A 22188-nucleotide genomic window follows, 5' to 3' on the forward strand; every position below is an offset into this window, starting at 1 on the left:
GCAAGTGAGGAAGAAAAGCCCTCAGCGCCAACAGCACCGCTCTCATCTCTAAATGACTGATAGACCATGATGCTTCTTCCGCCGACCACTGGCCTTGCACAGACTGATCTTGGCAGATAGCTCCCCAACTGGAGAGGTTGGCATCAGTGGTAACCACTGTCCACTTTCGGAACATCCAAGTCCACTTCGACACAAGTGGTCCCAACCAAGCTATCACAAGACTGGATATGACTAACTCCATAAGTGGCAGTGAGATCTGAAACTGCTCCAACAACAGATCCCACCGGGAAATTAACACCGCTTGCAGAGGCCTCATATGAGCAAACGCCCAAGGTACGAGTTCCAACATGGCTGCCATGGAGCTGAAAACCTGTAGGTAGTTCCAGACCTTGGGCACCTGGCTCTCCAACAATCTGCAAACGTGTGACTGTAACCTTCCCCAGCTTGGTATCGAAGTGTGCTCCCAGAAGTTACAACATTTGAGAAGGATGGGATGACTCTTGGACCAATTCGCAATCCAACTGAGAGATCACAAGCACAGCAGCTACAGATCCACCATTTGTCTGCAGTGGGCCTCTGACTTTGCCTGAATGAGCCAGTCGTCCAGATATAGGTGCACTAGCACCCGCTCCTTCCTGAGGGCTGCTGCCACCACCATCACCTTGGGGAAAGTCCGTGGAGCCGTCCCTTTCATGGCTGCAGGCTCCGGCTGTCCAGCTGTAGGAGGGAGGAGAGGGAACTGGTTCCACCAGTTATTTCCCCTCCTCAGAAGATCAAGGATCTGGACAGACTCAGGGATATCCAACCCCTCCCGCTCGTCCACTCCTCTACCTGAAAGGATGGCCCCACCAGGACCTACCAACCTTCACGGAGGGCTATGTAGTAATCCTAACCCTAACACTACTATTAAAATTTTTTTTTTATTCTCCTTATTTGCAGGATTTTCACCATCTTCCATCTGCTGGAGACAGAGAAATACTGACGGACTGCAGGTGGCACATCAGGTTAAGTGACAGAGTCAGTAAAACTTTCTCTGTCTCCATCTGCCGGAAGGGAAGCATAACCCAGGAGTCTGGACTGATCTGGGTACATACAGGGAAATGGTGTTTAACATTTCATATTTATTATTTTTTAAGATGCCAGTATCTCTTTTCAGGTGCCTGTTGGTTTCATAGAAGTATTTTACATTGTGAAGAACTTTTAAACAGCACTTTACATTTTAGATTTATCACATCAATCTTTAAGAGATTGATAGCCGTTCTAAGCTGCTTGATGGTTTCATAGAAGAATTTAGCATTTTTTGAAGAGCTTTTAAACAGCCTCTAGTGTTTGATATTATTTTAGTCTTTAAAATTTGACATCTGTTTTAATGGTTTCTTAGCAGCATGTTAGTCTATTTTTATTTCTTTGTTTTTCTGTTATAAATTATTTTATTGCATTTTATATTTTCACTGTGGATTTTAATTATAAATGATCAAGCTGCGATCCGCCATGAACATTTGAATATGTGCAGAATATACATTTTTAAAATAAAAACAAATCTGTGCATGCAACTTACCCCATGTCAGCCAGAAACTCCTGCAGCCGCTTCTGTCCTTGCACAGACCACAGCTTGAAGCTGGCAGATGTGTAACATGAATTACAGATACTTTCATACAAAGACCAGTGCTGATATAGGGCCAAGCGCAGGCTGGAGACAGGAGTTAGGGAAGAAATTACAGACTGCAGAATTAAAAAACAACACCCACCCCCCCCCCCCCAACACACACACGTACCGTGAGAACCAATAATGAAGCAATAAATACTATTAATAAGGTGTTCTCTGGCCCCTGTTCCACTTTAATTAAAATTAGTTCTCAGCATTTTCCATAAACAAACTCTTCACTGGGGGCCCTTGCTCAGTAAAACATCAAAATTGCTTTATAACAAGTCAAGCAGCTGGAAATGTGCATGCAATTGTCATCCGGAAACAATTTAGTGCCAGAAATTCCTAATCAGTTCAATTTCGTTTTTCATTTTATTTGGAAAAAAACAAAACAAAACACAGAAAGTTGTATACTCTCTTTGGTGAAAAGGCAGTGTCTCCCACTTTCACCTGTTGTATGGGATCTGCCAGTCTGATCTGATGTGTAACATGTGTGCAAAGCCTGAGGAGGTGGAAGATTGGTGCTGGGGGTGCAAAAATCAAATGAAACCCTGTAGCATATCATGCAACTCAAACCCGAATATATTGTGACACTTAATTTTCCACAAATTTTCTTTAAAAAATACAAATAGTCAAAAAATCTTTTAGAAAGTTTGGCCAATAATTAAAACAAAACCCCCCCCAGGAAATATTTATTCCAGCAGCATATAAACAAATATGAAATAGTGTACTTATCCAAAATACCATATTTTTCACTCCATAAGACGCACCTAGGATTCAGAGGGAGAAAATTAAAAAAAAAAAATGTTTGTGCTAAACTGGCTCTGTCCCTGGGCGTCTGTGCATCTTATGGAGCAAATTAGGGGAGTGCATAACTTTTTTTTTTTTCTCCCCATTTTGTTTTCGGGTCTGGGGAGGGCCATTTCGGTCCACTCCCCAGATCAGAAAACTTTTCTTTCTCTGCGAACCCCCCCCCCCAAAAAAAAAAACAACCCCATCCCAACCCTTTAAATTAATTAACAACCCCCCACCCTCCTGACCCCCCCCCAAGACCTGCCAAAAGTCCCTGGTGGTCCAGCGGAGGTCCAGGAGCGGTCCGGGAGTGATCTCCTGGGCTTGGGCCGTCGGCTGCCAGTAATCAAAATGGCACCGACGGCCCTTTGCCCTTACTATGTCACAGGGACTACCGCTGCTATTGGTTGGCCCCAGTGACATAGTAAGGGCAAAAGGCCGTTGGCGCCATTACTGGCAGCCGACGGCCCAAGCCCAGGAGATCGCTCCCGGACCCCCGCTGGACCACCAGGGACTTTTGGCAGGTCTGGGGGGGGGGGGGGTTGTAGTAAATTAAGTTGGCAGGTCTTGGGGGAGTCAGGAGTGTGGGGGGGTTTTGTTATTTATTTATTTAAAGAATTTTTATATACCGGGGCACGTAGCAAAACATCACCTCGGTTCACAGTGTAACATAACATAGCAAATAGCTTTACAATGAATATAAATAACGGTTCACAATATAAATTGTTAGATTTTTAGTTGTTTTTTTTTTATATTTGCTCCATAAAACGCACACACATTTTCCCCCCCACTTTGGGGGGAAAAAAGTGCGTCTTATAGAGCGAAAAATACGGTAATACATTTATTGAGCCCAGTTCTTCCAAGATGGATTTAGTGGGTCCTTGTTGTGTACAAGCGCAGCTCTTCAGTGGAGACCACTGCATCTCTTGGAAGTACTGCCACCAAGCTACAGACTCTCTTTTCTGAAGGATACTCATATTCAAAGACTATCCTCATGCAGTCAATGGAAAGGGAATTCTCTTCGTCCTCATTGCGGTGGTTATGCCGGGATACGTGTCGCTGCAGAGTGCCTACATCTGTCACATACTTCATCCTTCATATAAAAGGAGAGAAAGTTACCTTTAGTTCTAGCCACATACCTAGTAGTTGGCTTTCAAATGTGAATCTTGATGTATGCATATTTTCCAATTTTTTTTACATTTTCCATTTCCATCTTTACATTTTGAACAGAAAAAAATTGGAAAATATGCATACATCTGATAATATGGTTTTACATTCTAATATGGAAAATCTGGAAAATTTAATGCGTAAAAAGAATTTGCGCATTGTAAATTTCCCAGTGACAAGATTATTGTCACCATTTGAGATGTTTGCTAAATATGTAAAAGAAATTTTGGTATGGAATGAGGTTCCAGTTATCTCAAAAATTTATTATTTTCCATCTCAAACAGGAGACTTTCCTGGGAGGGAGGGTGGAAGCTCGCCAGGAATATCTACCTTCTTGGAGGAATCTGTGGATTTGATTAATAAAAGAGCAACTCTGTTTGTTTCTTTTATTTCAGAAAGAGATAAAGAGATAGTTATGGAAAAGTTTTTCAAAAGTAAAGATATTTTATTTTGTGGGCATAAAGTTTATATTTTCCCTGACGTATCCAGACCAACCCAGGTCAGGAGGAGACAATTTCTTGCCCTAAAAAATAGAGTATTAGAACTTGGGGCTACTTTTTTTTTTAAAGTACCCCAGTAAATGCTTTATTAATTATCAGGGGAAAAAAATTATTTTTTCCCAACCGTTTCATTTGGAAAATTTCCTCAGAGATAAGAGTCAGGTTCAATTGGAAACCGAAGTATCATCAATGTTAGCCCAATAAGATACTAGACTATTTTTTTCCCCTTTCTAAATACAGAATAGTAGGTATTATTATATGGTTAAGGGCTCCCACATTATTAGTTTTTTTATAGCAGTTTGTTGGTTTATTTTGTAGTTTAATAACTCGGTATATGTATTTGGAATTTAAGGCTGCTATAATTATTTCCTTATATTATGTAAAAGAAATGTGATTTTACAATGTAAATGTCATGAAAAATCAATAAAGTATAAATTATAAAAAAAAAAAATAAAAATGTGAATCTTGAGCCTTCCTTATAAAGAAAGGAAAGCACTCTCACTATCATTATCCAGATATATTCCATGCATTAAGAAAGGAGGAAGGAAGGCAAAACGATTACTGGCATTGTTAAAAGGTGAGGTGAAAGGATATTTTAGAAAAAAAACAAAAAAAAAACCAAAACAAAAAAACTCCTCTTCAAAAAATTGGAAGAAGGATCCATCTGAAGAAAATAGGTAAAAGCTTAAGCATTATCAATGTTTTACACTTAACTTGACAAGGCAGGCTAAGAGAGAATCTGAAATGAAGTTGGACATAAAGGCAAAAACTCATAATAAAAACCTTTTAAAAATATATCCGAAGCAAGAAACCTGTTCAGTTGGACCGTTAGATGACTGAGGGGTTAAAGGGGCTCTTAGCGAAGATAAGGCCATTGTAGAAAGACTAAATGAATTTTTTGCTTCTGTGTTTATGAATGAGGACGTTGGGGAGATACCAGTTCTGCAGATGAGTCAAACGAACTGAACCTAATCACTGTGAACCTGGAAGATGTAGTAGGCCAGTCTGACAAACTAAAGAGTAGCAAAATCGCCTGGACTGGATGACATGGACCCCAGGGTTCTGAAGGAACTAAAAAATGTCCCTGGATAAGTCCCTATACTCCGTAACACCCGACCAGTGGCCAAGGAAGAAACACATACAGGATTCCTGGCCACGGGACATGAAGGTGTGGAGACACACTTAGTCTGGCTTTCTTCAACGACTGAAAAACCTTGTCATTTTGGCACTGGACCATGTTGCCATGAGATCCAGCTGAGGATCACTCCACCTGGCAGAGATGCATTTCCATGCTTCCAGAGCTAACTCCCACTTTCTGGAATCCAACTGCCGCCTGCTGAGGAAATCCACCTGCGTATTGTCCATGCCTGCGATGTGAGAAGCCGCAATTCCCTCGAGTTGGTGCTCACCCCATACAAACAGCAGCTGAGTCTCCCGAGACACCACAAGACACTTTGTTCCCCCCCCAGGCGATTGATGTAAATGACAGTAATTGCATTGTCTGAGAACACACACACACCATCCGTCCCTTGAGCCAGGGTAGAAACATCTCCAGACAATTGATGGACCGGGTCTTCTCCTCCGGTGACCAAAGACCCTGGGCAGATTGCTCCAGGCAGATGGTACCCCAGCCTTTGAGGCTGGCGTCTGTAGTCACCACCACCCAGACTGGGGCCTCCAGATCCACACCCTTTTCTAGGTTGCTCCGCAATAGCCACCACAAGAGACTGGATCTGGACTCTTCTAGAAGAGGTAATGGCAGATGTAACTCCTCAGACAATGGATTCAATCTCGACAAAAGAGGTCTCTGCAAGAGGTGCATGTGAGCAAAGGCCCACGGTACCAAATCCAATGTCATGGCCATGGACCCCAGCACCTGTAAGTAGTTGCAGACCCTTGGTACTGACAATTCCAGCAACCGCATCACTTGCGCCTGCAACATCGCCAACCTGTCCGCAGCCAGAAACACCTTGCTTTCTGGGGTATCGAAATGGGCTTCCAGATACTCCAACGATTGAGCTGGGACCAAGTGACTTTGCCACGTTGATCACCCAACCCAGAGGAGTCAGGGTGTCCCTCACCTGCTGCATGGACAGAAGGCACTCCTCTTCAGACTTTGCTCGAATCAGTCAATCGTCCAGTTACGGATGGACCAAAATCCCCTCTCGCCTCAAGGCTGCTGCCATCACCACCACCACCATCCCCTTTGTGAAGGTGTGCGGAGCCATGGCCAAGCCGAAAGGCAAAGCACTAAACTGGAAGTGATGACCCAGTACCTTGAACCGCAGGAACCTCTGATGTTCTTCTCGAGTGGGGATATGGAGGTAAGCTTCGGTCAGATCTTGGGACGCCAAGAACTCTCCCCTGCAGACCACTGCTATCACCATATGTAGCATCTCCATCTGAAAGCATGATACCCTCGAGGCTGCATTTACCTTTTGCAAATCCAGAATGGGATGGAAGGTGCCCTCTTTCTTGGGAACCACGAAATAAAAACGGAATACCTTTTCCATCCTAGCTCTTGTAGTGGGACTAGAACTATGGCTTCCAGACTTAACAACCTCTGTAGAGTCCCTCTACTGCGTCCAGTTTGTTTTGCGATGAACAGTGGGACGCCAGAAAGGCTTCCCTTAACAGATGAGAAAATTCTAAGGCGTAGCCATATTTTATTACCTCCAGAACCCACAGGTCTGAGGTTATCTTAATTCACTCCTTGTAAAACCAGGAAAGCCTGCCCCCTACTGCTTCCACTGAGGAGTGGGTGCTCCTGGCTTCACTGTGTGGACTTTCCTCCTCTGGTCCCTTGACCAGCACATTCCTGGAGGATCTTCGGGGACCTCAAAAGTACTGCTGACATCCCGATGACTGTCTTGACCCCGAAACTGTGGCCCCTCTACCGGAACGAAACCTCCTGGAGTCCTTCCATCTTTCAGCAGCTTGCTCCCTTTGGTCTCTAAGGACTTCATCAGTTGATCAAGATCCTCCCCAAAGAGAAGCTTACCCTTTGAAAGGGAAATTACACAGCTAGGTCTTGGACCACGTGTCCGCCAACCAATTGCACAGCCACAAAAGCCGTCACGCTGCCACCACAGAGACCATACTCCTAGTAGACGTCGCACCTAATCATATAGCGCATCTGCCACATAGGCCACACCGGCCTCCAAACGTGCCGCCTGTATGGAACTAAAGGCCCCAGTAGAAGCCGGATTGTGTGCCTTCTGAACCCAGCATAAGCAGACCCACTGCATCAAGCTGGCACACACTGCAGCTCGTAGACTCAGGGCAGACACTTTGAACATCCGCTTCAATTGGATTTCCAACTTGCGGTCCTAAACATCCTTCAGGGCAACAGACCAACACCGGGATCGTAGTCTTTTTGGTCACCACTGAAACTGCCACATCCACCCTTTGAGTCTTCAGCTGAACCAAATAGACCTCCAAGAAGGGATAAAGCTTTGCCATTGCACTGCCAACCTTCAAGCCTGCCTCCAGGGAATCCCACTCCCTGCTAATCAGCTTCTAGATCTTCTTAGGCATGGGAAAAGCACTAGGAGGACCACGAAAACCAGATTCACACCCTCGCTGTCAGACTCTTCCTGAGTCAACTTATCCCCCAATTCTTCTAACACCTGGAGAATGAGAGGGCATAACTCCTCCTTCTTGAACAGGCGGATCACACGAGGATCATCTCCCTCTGTCAAGGGTCCTTCATCCAGATCTGGATCATCCTTACTGGCATCAGGGTCAGGATCCTGTCCTCCAACAGGATCCATCCCTGGGTCCACCCCCTGTGGAGACACTGGATCCTCCTGCATGTCGTCCGAATCATCCAAGTTCCAGATGTCGACTGACCCATGCCACAACTCCAGGCACTTGAGGGGATCCACAGAACCTCCTGCTGTCCCTGCTCGCTAGGCCCAAGATCTCCGGACACCTGCCCCTTCTCAGCCAGGAAGGCTCTGTGCATAATCAAAACAAACTCCAGCGAAAACAACTCTGGGCTCCCGGTTCCTTGCACGAAGAGTCTGTTCCCTCACCCTGATCCCCTTCCATCCCTTGCACTGCAGGGGAGGAGTGGCTAAAAAGAATCAGAGGACTCCCGTCTGGATGTACCATAGCCATGCTCCCCTGAGGGCGCTGCTGCACTGGAGACTTCCCTTTGAGCAACAGCTGTGACCTTCAAAGAATGGGAGGCCTTCCTGGTCCTGGAGCCTCCCGCGGAGGAACCCTCTTTCCCAAGGCACAACCCATGCAGAGGGAGCCGGCGTTAAGGCAGGCTGATCAAAGCCCACAGGCCTTGTAAGCCACCATGCGCGAGTGAAGCTACTGCCGTCCCGACTAGGCCACACTATGTGGCCGCCTCTGGTACCGTGCCACTGCACTGTCACAAGTGGAGTACAAAAAACTCTCAGGCTGCATAGCACATTTGCTCAAGCGGTGCATGGGAAAGAATACTGGTCTGCACCGTGTTGGCATAATAAAGGCGACAGACTACAAATTTCCCCACCTGGGAAAGCGCAGCTCAACTTCCTCGCACTCACCTCCTATCCCGGCGGTAGTTCCCGCTTATCTGCTGCCCCGGCTAAGAATGCTGAACCCTGACTGACTCTTCCAGTCTCACAGGAAGACCTTGTGAGACTGGAAAATTGGGCATCCAAATGGCAGATGAAATTTAACGTGGATAAGTGCAAGGTGATGCATATAGGGAAAAATAACCCATGCTATAATTACACAATGTTGGGTTCCACATTAGGTGCTACAACCCAAGAAAGATCTAGGCGTCATAGTGGATAACACATTGAAATCATCGGTTCAGTGTGCTGCGGCAGTCAAAAATGCAAACAGAATGTTGGGAATTATTAGAAAGGAAATGGTGAATAAAACGGAAAATGTCATAATGCCTCCGTATCGCTCCATGGTGAGACCGCATCTTGAATACAGTGTACAATTCTGGTCACCGCATCTCAAAAAAGATATAATTGTGATGGAGAAAGTACAGAGAAGGGCTACCAAAATGATAAGGGGAATGGAACAGCTCCCCTATGAGGAAAGACTAAAGAGGTTAGGACTTTTCAGCTTGGAGAAGAGACAGCTGAGGGGGGATATGATAGAGATGTTTAAAATCATGAGAGGTCTAGAACGGGTAGATGTGAATCGGTTATTTACTCTTTCGGACAGTAGAAAGACTAGGGGGCACTCCATGAAGTTAGCATGGGGCACGTTTAAAACTAATCGGAGAAAGTTCTTTTTTACTCAACGCACAATTAAACTCTGGAATTTGTTGCCAGAGGATGTGGTTAGTGCAGTTAGTATAGCTGTGTTTAAAAAAGGATTGGATAAGTTCTTGGAGGAGAAGTCCATTACCTGCTATTAAAGTTCACTTAGAGAATAGCCACTGCCATTAGCAATGGTAATATGGAATAGACTTAGTTTTTGGGTACTTGCCAGGTTCTTATGGCCTGGATTGGCTACTGTTGGAAACAGGATGCTGGGCTTGATGGACCCTTGGTGTGCCAAAACCACTGCTGGAAGCCTAACCAGGCTTAGATGTTTCACCTCCCATAAATGCAGGCGTTCTCACATCCACAAGGGCAGGTATGAAAGGGGCAGAATGGAATACTCACTGAGTAATTTTGTCATGAACCCACTGATCGGTCAGCCCAACAATGGCCCACCTAGGAGTCAAAAGAGAATCCCACATTAAGAAAGCTAAAAAGTTCCAAGTGTTCTAGAAGAGATTTAAAGGCAGGTTTCATTTATAACTACAAATGCTATACATACCACAGCATATCATTAGAGTCTTTAGACATAATCCATGCTAAATCGAACATCACCATGGCAGACTGCAGCAGAGAAAGGGAGAGCAAACATTTACCATGTCAATTGTGGCAAACTCTGATGACGTATACACCGACTCCTGCACGAGGGGGGCTTCTTTCAAAACACACAAATAGTACTGCCTCTGTAACCCCCAGGTGGCGACAGGTAACAAGGAGAGAGGAAGTGAGCTAACAAAACAAGGTGCAGAAGAACATCCTGCAAGTGTCACCATGGGAAAAATCCAAATTAATAGATGCATTAAATATTAAAGTAAGAAATTTCCAGTATTTACTGGAAAAGGCAAGTAGCGAGGCTAATAACTAGTAGAACTATATCAGAGTAATTTTAACATCATGCACACAGCAAAATTAACCTAAAATGCTGGGCACCAGCTGTTGTAAGCCACATTTGAAAAGTAGGGAGAAATTTCCTTACCTGTTAGTTACCTTTTCATTAGTCCTGCTACACCAGTTCAACCCTGGCTGGTGTAGCAGGACAAGATGGAATAGTGGTTTGTAATTTTCAATAGCATTGTTTGCTTGTAGGCGAGACTGCAGACCCAAATATAGCAAAGACTGGGGGTGGGGAATTCATGGATTATCCCAGACAGGATACATTTCATCTTGAACAGACACTCTCCAAATGCGGTACAGATGGAACCGCATCCTGTCTGGGGCATGGCGCTGAACTTTTAATCCTTACTGCAACCTTGCAAGATTTTAGTATGATTTTTACTATGGGGTGTACTTTTCCCTCCATTTGCATTTAGGAAAAATGTGTTGGCAAATATTAAGTTCGAAAGGAAAATTAGTTCTTACCTGTTAATTTTCGTTCCTGTAGTACCACAGATCAGTCCAGACCATGGATTGAGCCTCCTGTCCAGCAGATGGAGACAGACCAAAACTGAAAGGGTATCCTATATCAGGACAGAGCCTACCCTGCAGCCCTTCAGTTTAACCAGTGTCATAGCAGACAGAATAAAGATAGACAGAAAATAATCAAGCAAGTAACAAGAAAACTCTAGCAAACAAGTGAACTCGAAAACTTGAACATGTGCAAACATTGGATGGACTCTGTAGATAATCGCTCTTGCAGAAAAGTCCATGGTTATCAAAAAGATGCTTCTAGTGCCTCTAATTATAATCAATCTGAATCCTGCAAAAAGGAGGAAGGAAGTTTCGAGCAGCCAGAAGGAAGAATAGGGAAGGGCGTCTGGACTGATCCGTGGTACTACAGGAACGAAAATTAACAGGTAAGAACTAATTTTCCTTTCCCTGTACGTACTCGGATCAGTCCAGACCATGGGATGTACCAGAGCTTCCCTAAACAGGTTGGGACCGAGAGTCCCGCTCGAAGCACCTGCTGACCAAAGGAACCAAAAACTGGCGCCTGAACATCAAGGCGTTAATGCCGAGCAAAAGTATGCAGAGATTTCCATGTAGCTGCCCTACATATCTCCTGCGGAGAGACCGATTGACTCTCCGCCCAAGAAGTAGCTTGAGAATGCTGGATAAGACGCAACCGCATAACCTTCCAGATTACTCAAGAGGGAGCCAAGGGCAGAAACCTGTACCTGAAGCGAACCGAAGGAGAGACCCTTGGTAAGACCACGGAGGAAGGAAAGAACCAGTGAAACCGGGGCCCAATGAACAGAGACACCCGATTCCACACAGACAAGTTCAAAAACCTTCCAAATCCGGACACAGGCAAGGGAAGTAGAAGTCTTGCGGGCACACAGAACAGTGGAAATTACGTCTTCCTTATATCCCTTCTTTCTCAGTCTCCGCCGTTCAAAAGCCAGGCCGCTAGACAAAAGCAATCCGCCTGGTCAAAAAATATGGGACCCTGCCGTAAGAGGTACTGAAGATGACCGAGACGAAGAGGGCTGTCCCTGGACAGGTTTACGAGGTCCGTGAACCACGGTCTGCGGGGCCACTTCGGAGCTACGAGAAAGAACTCCACAGGGATCCGTCAATCTGTCTGAGTTCTTGCCCATCAGGGGCCAAGGAGGAAACACGTACAGAAGGACGTCGCGTGGCCAGGGAAGGACTAGCGCATCTACTCCTTCCGAACCGAACAGTGCTCCCTCCAGCAGCTGAAGAACCTGGGAGCTTTGGCATTGTCCAAGGTTGCCATCAGGTCCAGGTGAGGAGGACCCCACCAGTTGACAATCAGCTCCATTGCTTCGGACAGCTCCCACTCGCCGGGATCGAGCCGCTGGCGACTCAAAATCTGCTTGAACATTCTCCTTGCCCGCAATGTGAGACGCTGCTAAGCACTGCAGATGGCACTCTGCCCACGCGAAGAGCTGGCTGGCCTCAAGGGCCACCAGGCGACTCCTGGTGCCCCCCTGGCGATTGATGTACGCCACCGTGGTAGAGTTGTCCGAGAGTACCCAAACAGCTCTGCGGCGAAGCAGGGGGAGAAACGCTTGAAGAGGCTAATGAACCGCCCAAGCCTCCAGCCTACAGGCCCGGAGAGGCTGGCGTCCGTCGTGGCTACAATCCATTGCGGAGTCGGAAGGGATATTCCGCTCAGAAGGTGCTTGAGCAATAGCCACCAATGTATGTCGCTGATGGTAGAGTCGGAGAGAGGAAGCTGCGTCTGAAACTGTTCCAACACCGGTTTCCAGCGGGATAGCAAAGCTTTCTGTAAAGGACTCATATGCGCAAAAGCCCAGGGAACCAAGTCGATCGTAGAAGCCATGGTCCCCAGGACCTATAGGTAATCCCACGCCGTGGGGAGAGGCATAGAAAGGAAGTTTCGGACTTGATCCATCAGTTTGAATGCTCGAGAGTCCGGCAAGAACCCCTTGCCGACCCGGGTAGTGAACCAAGCCCGTAGGAATTCCAGGACCTTGGAAGGTCAGAGATTGCTCTTGGAAAAATTGACACTCCATCCCAGGGATGAGAGGAGAGCAAGGACGCGGCCCACTGCCAACTTGCATAGGGTCTCTGACTTGGCTTGCACTAGCCAATCGTCCAGGTAAGGGTGGACAAGGGACTTCGTCCCACTGGAGGGCGGCTGCCACCACCACCATGACCTTGGTAAACGTGCGTGGTGCTGTGGCCAGACCGAAGGGGAGAGCCCGGAACTGAAAATTCCCAAGATGTGGAAACGGAGATACCTCTGATGTTCGGCATGGATCGGAATGTGCAGGTAGGCCTCCATCAAGTTGAGAGAGGCCAGAAATTCTCCGGGATGAACAGCTGCTATATGACTGCCCTCAGGGTTTCCATCCGAAAATGGGGCACTTTGAGGGCTCGGTTGACTCTCTTGAGGTCCAAGATGGGGCGGAAGGAGTCGTCCTTTTTTGGAACCACGAAGTAAATAGAATACTGGCCGGCGCCCTGTTCCTCCACGGGAACGGGGGACTATAGCCCCTAGCCGCTGGAGTCTGACGAGAGTCTGACATACAGCAGCCCGCTTCTGATTGCCGCACTGGGAGACCAGGAACAGATCCGGTAGGTCCCGAGCAAATTCTAAAGCGTAGCCTCTCTCAATTATCTCGAGGACCCACTGGTCCGATGTAATTTTGACCCATTCCTCCAAGAACAGGGACAGACGGCCACCTAAGTTTGGAACGGAGGAATGGGCTGGCCAAATTTCATTGAGAGGGGGGCTTGGTCGCGGGGCTCTGTGGATTACCATCTTGGAAGGCACAACGGCCTCGAAAGGACTGAGACCTGGAGGAATTTCCCCTAGAGAAGGCGCCCCGTGGCCTGGGATTATATCTCCGCTGACCCCTAAATTGGGTGCGAGTAGGGAAGGCGGCTCTCGCTTGTTTCGGGCGATCCTCATGTAGTTTGTGGACCTTGTTCTCCCCAAGGATTTAATAAGCTGTTCCAGGTCCTTGCCAAAAAGTAACTTACCTTTGAAGGGGAGCATGCCCAGCTGCGCCTTGGAAGACGAGTCGGCTGCCCAATTACGGAGCCAGAGGAGCCGTCTGGCCGAGCCCGCGGAAGCCATCGCTTTTGCTTGGACCCGGAACAGATCGTAAAGGGCATCCGCCCCATACGCTATAGTGCCTTCCAACCTGCTCTGCCTCTGCAGACGGGAGGTCCTGGGTGCTGAGCAATTGTTGAATCCACCTGAGGCTTGCCCACTGCATGAGACTGCTGCAGATCGACGCCCGGACATCCAAGGCCTTCGAAGATGTGCTTGAGATGGAATTCTAGCTTGCGGTCTTGGACATCCCGCAGGGCCATAGCACCCACCACCGGGATGGTGGTGTGCTTAGTAACTGCAGTCACAGAAGAATCCACCTTGGGAATTTTCAGCATGTCTAAGCACTCCTCCGGAAGAGGATAGAGCTTCTCCATAGCCCTCCCGACGTGGAGCCCCGAATCAGGAGCCTCCCACTCCTGGAGGAGCATTAGCCGATGCATTGAATGGAAGGGGAAGGTGCACGGAAGAGCCCTGAGTCCCACCAGGACCGGGTCTGTGCAAGCCGGCATTGCGGCCGAAAACTCATCCACTGAGGGACACTCTATCCCCAGCTCCTGAGAGATAGAGGATAAGTGGTTCCAGTTCCTCCCTTCTGAATAGGCATAGAACCCGGGGGTCATCCCCCTCCAGAGGGGTGGGGAGTCTCAACAAAATCCTGATCTGGATCCTGATCTGGGACACTCAAGGGAGCGGGGTGATCCGGGGGAGGACCCGAACAGACCCCTGCACATCAGGAACCGCTGGAGCGGGCGACGTAGCAATCCAAGGAATTTTAGGGAGAGGAGGACGGGGGGGGGGGGGGGGGGGGGGGGGTGTGTATCCAAAAAAATCTGGGTCCTGCTGCCCTGAAGTAGCAGCAGCCAAGAAACCCAAAATGGCCGCTGTTCGCCGACCCGGGAACGGCGCGGCCATGCGCTTAGAAGGCCTGGCCCAGGGTCCTGAAGTGATTGCTGCCGTGGAGGGACCCTCACCTCCTGGCAGGCACTTAGAGAAGAGCCCCTTGTGGGAGAGTCGGATCGATGACTCCCTGCAGGCTAAACATAAGAGGGGATCTCTGCATGGCCCCGATGCAGGGAGGAGGAGCAAAGGAAATCAACTGGGCAGCCAGGGCTGAAGGAGATGAGGCAGTAGAATGAACTCTGCATGGTCCCTTCTCTCCAGGCAAGCTGCCAACACTTGAATTCACCCGATTGTAGTATTATTTATATTTATTTTCTTTTAAATCGGGTAGGCAGGGGAAGAAGGCGTCCCTGCAGGCAGCACCGGGGAAGAAACGTCCCGGGGAGAGGGAGAGAGAGAGAAGTCTGTATAGGGGGAGTGACTGGCAACACCAATATCAACCCACAGCCGAGGAACACCAGGGATAGGGAGCCTAGGCTATATTACACAAGGGGCAAAGCCCCCCTAGGCCCCCCCAAGAGCGAGGAGACAGAAACTGTCTCCTATACAGAAATCAGAGTCCAAGATAAACACTACACTTTTTTTTTTTTTTTAAATTAAAACCTGGAATGATAATAAATACTTGCTTGATCCGATATAATTAGTGAAGAAAAGGAGCCCCAAACAGGGACTAAGCAAAAGGAACAGGGTGAGCTGTCGCATCTGCTGGAGACAGACAAATACTGAAGGGCTGCAGGGTAGGCTCTGTCCTGATATAGGATACCCTTTCAGTTTTGGTCTGTCTCCATCTGCTGGACAGGAGGCTCAACCCCATGGTCTGGACTGATCTGGGTACATACAGGGAATGTGATTATCAAGATTAACTTTTACCCACTAGTAACAGGGAATGAGAAATGGGTTCTCTCCCATTTTAGGTCTCTGGGAAACGGTGTTTTGTACATAGGGTCCCTATGGACTTACAGAGGTGCCATGGTATTCATACTGCTCATAGTCAAACAGAATTTCTTGCCTGCGAAGGAGAAACAAAGGATAGTTTAACATAAAACACACGTCCCTTGTTCAATACTTATTTTGTTTTACAGAATCAAGTTGAAAAGTGTCCATTTCTCCAAGCCCCGACTTGTGGAATCCCAGCTCACAAAGAAAGCCATCAACTTTATCCCTCCGCTCAGAAACCTTCAGTGAAAGATTAAGTCCAGAGAGGGAAATGATACAGACATTTAAATACCTGCAATCTAGTTTAAAAAAAAAATGCACAAGAGACAAATCTTCTCCACTGGAGAAGCTGTAGGACTGGGGTCATGATGTAAAGCTCCAAAGGGGTAGACTCGGAAGCCACATCAGGAAGTTTCAGCACAGGGTAGTGAAGCAGGGAATGGCTTCCCGGAAGAGAGGATGGAAATGAAACAACGAGGTAGCCTGCGCAGAGCAGCAGTTACAACCCTGACCACCTTGCTGGGCAGACTGCATGGACCATTTTAGTTTTTATCTGCTCTCATTTAGTAAGTTACATTTCTTTCATTTTTTTTTTAACCTCATTAGTTTTGGTCTACTCAAAAATAAATGGTTCCCCACTCTACCATTTAAATAAGGTGTTTTCTTACAACTCAAATAATATTTGTTGAAAGTGTTACAAAAAAATTGTAGGCCAGCAGTGACCCAGACTGGTAAAGCAAATAAAAGCTACTAAGGTAAAATATAAAAAGCGTCACAAAAAAAAAAAAAGAGGAGGGCCTCTCACAAAGGAAAAACTTTTGAACAGTACTAAATAATTAACCCTGTAAATGTACCTGCGTGCTTCCCACTCTCGCCTCTGCCGTCTTCTTTCTATTCTCCTCTCCATTGCATCCTGGGAACAAGCAGAACAAAACCAAGGAAAATCAGAAAGTCAAGATACCAAATAATCAAGAGTTTGAGAAGAAGCACACAGTACAGAAATGACGGCACATTGCTTTCACAATGCAGCACAGTACAGAAATGACGGCACAGTACAGAAATGACGGCACATTGCTTTCACAATGCAGCAGCTTTCCCTTCTTGTAATGGCAGTAGGACCCTGAAGACAGACAGGATCTCTCAGCTTATTTATATGGTGTACTGCTCAGAAGCTGAAGGAGAAATTACTACCTACCTGATAAATTTCTTTCCTTAGTACAGACAGGTGAATCCAAAACCACTGGGTTATAGAAACATAGAAATGACGGCAGAAGAAGACCAATCTGTCCATCCAGTCTGCCCAGCAAGCTTCACACTTCTTTTTTTCTCATACTTATCTGTTTCTCTTGGCTCTTAGTAACCCCCACTATTAATGTAGAGAGCAGTAATGGAGCTGCTTCCAAGTGAAATATTAAGTTTGATTAGTTGGGAAAGCGGCAGCATAGCTCTCTGCCGTCGAAGCAGAGAGCAATGCTGGATATGCGTGAAGTATTAGTTTTTCTTCTCCCCGGCCGTTGAAGCAGGGAGCTATGCTGGATATGCATTGAAAGTGAAGTATGCCTTGAAAGTCACATTAACTATCATCAAATATTGAAAAGCCTAATAATTGGTAATACCTATATAGTCCATGAACCCATCCCTGTTGGTTTTTTTTTTTGTTTGTTTTTTTTCTTTTTTTAATTGGGAGATGGCAGCCCTCCATCCTTCCGCACCGTGAAGGTGGAACACCAACCACTGGCCACTGGCATCCCGCTCCGTGAATGCCTCTGTGGCTACTGCCGCTCCGGAAGTGGTGAAGTCCAGATGGAAGTCCAGATGGAGATGGAGCAAAGCCAACATCGCAGTATATATACTCCCTCCTACAGTGACATCAGGCCACCAGTATTCTCTGCAAAAGCCAACTGTGACAAACTAACAAAAACTTGATTAACAGATAACTATTCCAGCACTCAGCCAACAGGAAAACACAGAGCGCAGACAAAGTGTAACACCACTAATCTAAGGACTGGATTGACACTTGCCAGTACTCCCTGGAACACAAAGTCACGCAGTGGATAACAGCACCACCATTCGGCAGCCAAGGGTGGGAAGTTGGATTCACCTGTCTATACTAAGGAAAAATAAATTATCAGGTAAATAGTAATGCGAATACTGGCATGGTTAAAAGGTGAGGTGAAAGAGGCTTTTTTATCAAAAACCATCTTTCAAAAATTGGAAGGATCCATCTGAAGAAAACAGGAAAACCCATAAGCATTGTCAAGTTAAGTGTAAAACACTGATAAGGCCAGATTGACAAGCTAAAAAGAGTAGCAAATCACCTGGACTGGATGGTATGCACCCCAGGGTTCTGAAGGAACTAAAAAATGAAATTTCAGTTCTATTAGTTAAAATTTGTAACCTATCATTAAAATCATCCATTGTACCTGAAGACTGGAGGGTGGCCAATCTAATCCCAATATTTAAAGAGGGTTCCAGGTGTGATCCAGGAAACTATAGACCAGAGAGCCAGACTTCAGTGCCGGGAAAAATAGTGGAAACTGTTATAAAGATCAAAATCACAGAGCATATAGAAAATCATGGTTTAATGGAACACAGTCAGCATGTATTTACCCAAGGCAAGTCTTGCCTCACAAATCTGCTTCATTTTTTTGAAGGGATTAATAAACATCTGGATAAAGGTGAACCAGTAGATATAGAGTATTTGGATTTTCAGAAGGCATTTGACAAAATCCCTCATGAGAGGCTGTTGGAAACAGGATGCTGGGCTTGATGGACCCTTGGACTGACCCAGTATGGCATTGTTCTTAGGTTCACAACCCAACCTAACTCCTGCATCAAGGAGATCACCTTGCACAAAACCCGGAGGTTCTCCTCCAGATTCTTGGCCCGAATCAGCCAGTCCAAGCACGGGTGTACCAGGATCCCATCTTTTCTCAACTCACCGCCGCCACCACCACCACAACTTGGAAAAGACTCTGGATGCAGTGGCCAAACCAAAAAGGTAGCACTTGAAACGGATGATGACATCCCAAAATCATGAAACGCTGAAATTGTTGATGCTCTAGCCAGATGGGAATATGCAGGTACACTTCAGACAGATCCAGAGACCTCAGGAGCTCCCCCGACAGTACTGCCATTATCACTGAGAGCAAGGTTTCTACGCGAAAACGAGTCATACGCAAATGACAGTTGACTCCTTTGAGATCCAGGATGGGACGAAAAGAGCCCTCCTTCTCGGGCACCATGAAATAAACGGAATATCGGCCTGTATTTACTCGAGATGTGGGCATTAGAACCACAGCCCGCAGGCTGAGGAGTCTTGATAACAAAACTGCCACCGTCTCTTCTGCTGAGAATTGCAGGGAGACACCATGACCACGTCCTGAAGAACACTGCAAAACTCCAGCGCATAGCCTTCCCTTATCACCTCCAGCACCCACCGGTCTGTCGTGTTCTTGACCCACCTCTAATAAAAAAAAACAAAAAAAAAGACCTATTTCTTGATCCCAGAGGTGGGTCGGCAGACCTTCATTGGGAGGGCTTGGTGTGCTCCACTACCTGAGTCTGGGCCGAAAGGACCAAGAACTACCGAAAGGTCGAGTCCTCTGAAAAGACGCTCCTCTGTAGGGTCGAAAACGTCTGAACCCCCTAGTACAACCTCTTGTGCTGAAGGATCATGGCACCCGTTTCATATCCTCTGGTAATCGAGGAACCAGGGACTCACCCCACTTATTGGCCATTTTCTCCAGCTCACTACCAAATAAGAGCGAGCCTTTAAAGGGCAACTTCGTAAGGTTAGACTTCGAGGTTGTATCGGCTGACCAGTTTCTCAGCCATAGCCGACACCTAGCCACTATTACCAAAGTCACCTCTCTGACGGAAGTGCAGACCAAATTGAAGCCCATAAACTGCCAAAAAAAAGGTGGCTGCTGATTCCATCACTGTCCTGGAATTTACAGCAGATTCATCGACCTCCTGAAAGAGAAGCAAACAAGAGTAGGCCACCAGGGAACCACAGGAAGCTATCTACAAATTCACTGCTGTTGCTTCAAAAGCCTGCTTAAGGATGGTTTCAATTTTCCTATCCTGTGCATCCTTCAAGACCGCTCCCCCTTCTGCGGGAATAGACATCTGCTTGGTAACAGCACACACAAGCACATCCACCTTCGGAAAATGTAATTGCTCTCTCACAACTGGATCCAAGGGGTACACAGTACTTCCAGGACTCGACCCCCTTTAAAATCAGCTTCCAGAGTTCCCCATTCAAGATCAATTAATTCTTAAATGGCCTCGATAACAGGGAAGCATAAAGCTTTACGCAAAGAAATCAAAATGGGATCTTTCTTTGGCTCAGACATGAATGCAGCCCCAGGTACTCCCAGCATTTTCAATGTCTGGGAAATCAGAGCCGGTAACTCATCTCTCTGAAAGAATCTCAACATAGTTCTATAGGGCTCCAATCCCGGAGGAATTTCCCCATCCTCCAGGGAAAAAGGATCTGTCTCATCATCCGTTCCATCTGGGTCCCTACCGGAAGACTAGCTCCAGGCATATCCCTATGCTGACCTGTAGCACCCAGCATGCGGGATTTCACTCCTTATGACCTCGACTTGTTAAGATTAGCCAGGGGCGGAGACTGCACCTGAAGGAAGGAGTGCAGTCCTTGAAAAACATTCTACCCAAGAAAAGGTGGAAGGATCAATGCCAAAAACCAGGGGGCAACTGTCCTGTACTCACTAATTACCTTCCCCTGCTGATGAACCAGTTAGGGGAGCCCCAAAATCAGACAACCCTTCTGGCATCTCATTTTCTGTTCCCATACCAGGCTGGGAAGATCCAGGCTTAGTAAAATGAGAAAGAGGTAGTTCTCCCTGAGCCTCCAAACAGCGCTGACACAAATTCAAGGGAACGCCAGGTTGAGATGCTCGAATATGACAAGCAGCACACAGAGCAAGGCACTTAGATTTCTTTGCTACGGGCACCATCAGTCTGCCAATAAGGCCTAAAGGCATCTGACATTAATGCACTCAAAAAATTAGGCACTCACAGATAAGGTGCACAACACTGTGCCTATATAGAAGTGCCCAAACCGAGCTCCCCCAGGACGCTCAGATAATGCGCGCAAAAAGGCACGTGCGCGCTCACACAAACGGGCGCCATGGAAGACGCCCAACCAAACAATGGGCCGCACAAGGACAATCAGACAAACTGAAGAGAGCAGTTTGCGGTGCACAAAAACGCACGAAATCACCGCTGCGGCTTACCACTCAGTGAACCAGACAAAACTTGGAGTGGGGCCTAGCTGCAAGGACTGCTCAACCCATCAGGCTGCCCCTGGTCCCCTGAACTTCACCAGGGGTGGGGGAATGACAAGTCGGATCATGCAAAGAGCATGGATGCGGGGGGGGGGGGGGGGGGGGGGGGGGGAAATCCCTACTCAACTCCTCTTCTCTTTACCATTTTCTTTTTTAAATACCCTTTACCTGAGCTCAGCTCGTCCCAGTTGAGTACAAAGTTAGTCTCCGGCTGCGGGGGAGAGAGGGCATAAACCTTTACTGCCGCGCTCAGTTTCCTGCACCCACTTGCCTTTCAGCTGTTTTTTGTTTTGTTTTGTTTTTTACAGCTAAGTCCATGCCAAGGCACTCATCTGAAGGACCACAGCAATCACCTCAGGAATTCTCAACTGGGGAAGAGACCCTAAGGTATCACCACAGGAGAGCAGGGCGAATCCATTTCAATCTTTTCTCCTTCTAAAACTTAAAGCAATCCCCAGTAGGGAGATGCACCTCTACCATCTGTTGGAAAACTAAGAATTCTGGCAGGTTGATATCACTGCAGGGATATACCGTATATACTGTGAAGTCAGCTTTGCTCTGTCTCCATCTGCTGGTAGAGGTGCATATCCCACTGGTTTTGGATTCACCTGTCTGTACGCTAAGAAACTTCAAGAAAAACTGGCACCAGAACCGCAGCAGTTTAACCACACACATCTCGTTCCCAACACATCTCTCACCAGATAACTACCTCATCAAACCGCTGGCGTTTTCCCACAGGCTCTGACCCATCATCTTCATTCCCAGAATCATCTTCATTCTCCTCCTCATCTCTGAAGATGTCATCATAAGAAGGAATTTCAAGATCATCATCCTGTTTAATTAGCAACTTAATCTAAGAATACACAGGGAAAGGATTTTAAGTGTTAAGGAAAATATAACTAAAACATTCTAAAGCATTGCCTTAAAAGGTCAATACAGTTTAAGTCTCATTTCATGCATATGTCAAAAATCCTAAAGCCTCAGTGCAGGCAGAAAATGTACTCCCATGCAGGGTGTGCTGTGCAGCAGAAATCCCAATTTACTCAGTGATTGGAATGGATGAAAACTGTTTTTTTCAAATATAGTCATTTGGAAATAAACCATAAAAGATAATAGAAACATCCACCATATGCGCATGAAAGAAAAATTGGTTCTTACCTGCTAA

The 22188-nt window shown here is 46.7% G+C and overlaps 1 protein-coding gene across 3 annotated transcripts in view; it reads right to left on the reverse strand.

Moving 5' to 3' along the window:
- Positions 1-22188, reverse strand: part of CDC45 (cell division cycle 45) — a 102483-nt gene that overhangs the window by 37991 nt on the left and 42304 nt on the right. For all 3 annotated transcript variants that reach the window (XM_029619546.1, XM_029619544.1, XM_029619545.1), the window contains exons 5-11: positions 21733-21876; positions 16563-16621; positions 15733-15781; positions 9886-9947; positions 9729-9779; positions 3411-3530; positions 1559-1690 (exon numbers count right to left, since the gene is read on the reverse strand). In XM_029619546.1, coding sequence (XP_029475406.1) covers positions 1559-1690; positions 3411-3530; positions 9729-9779; positions 9886-9947; positions 15733-15781; positions 16563-16621; positions 21733-21876 — 617 coding nt within the window. The remainder of the gene's footprint in view (positions 1-1558; positions 1691-3410; positions 3531-9728; positions 9780-9885; positions 9948-15732; positions 15782-16562; positions 16622-21732; positions 21877-22188) is intronic.

This window comes from Rhinatrema bivittatum, chromosome 11 (assembly GCF_901001135.1).
Source record: "Rhinatrema bivittatum chromosome 11, aRhiBiv1.1, whole genome shotgun sequence".
In the NCBI taxonomy this organism is placed as follows: domain Eukaryota; kingdom Metazoa; phylum Chordata; class Amphibia; order Gymnophiona; family Rhinatrematidae; genus Rhinatrema; species Rhinatrema bivittatum.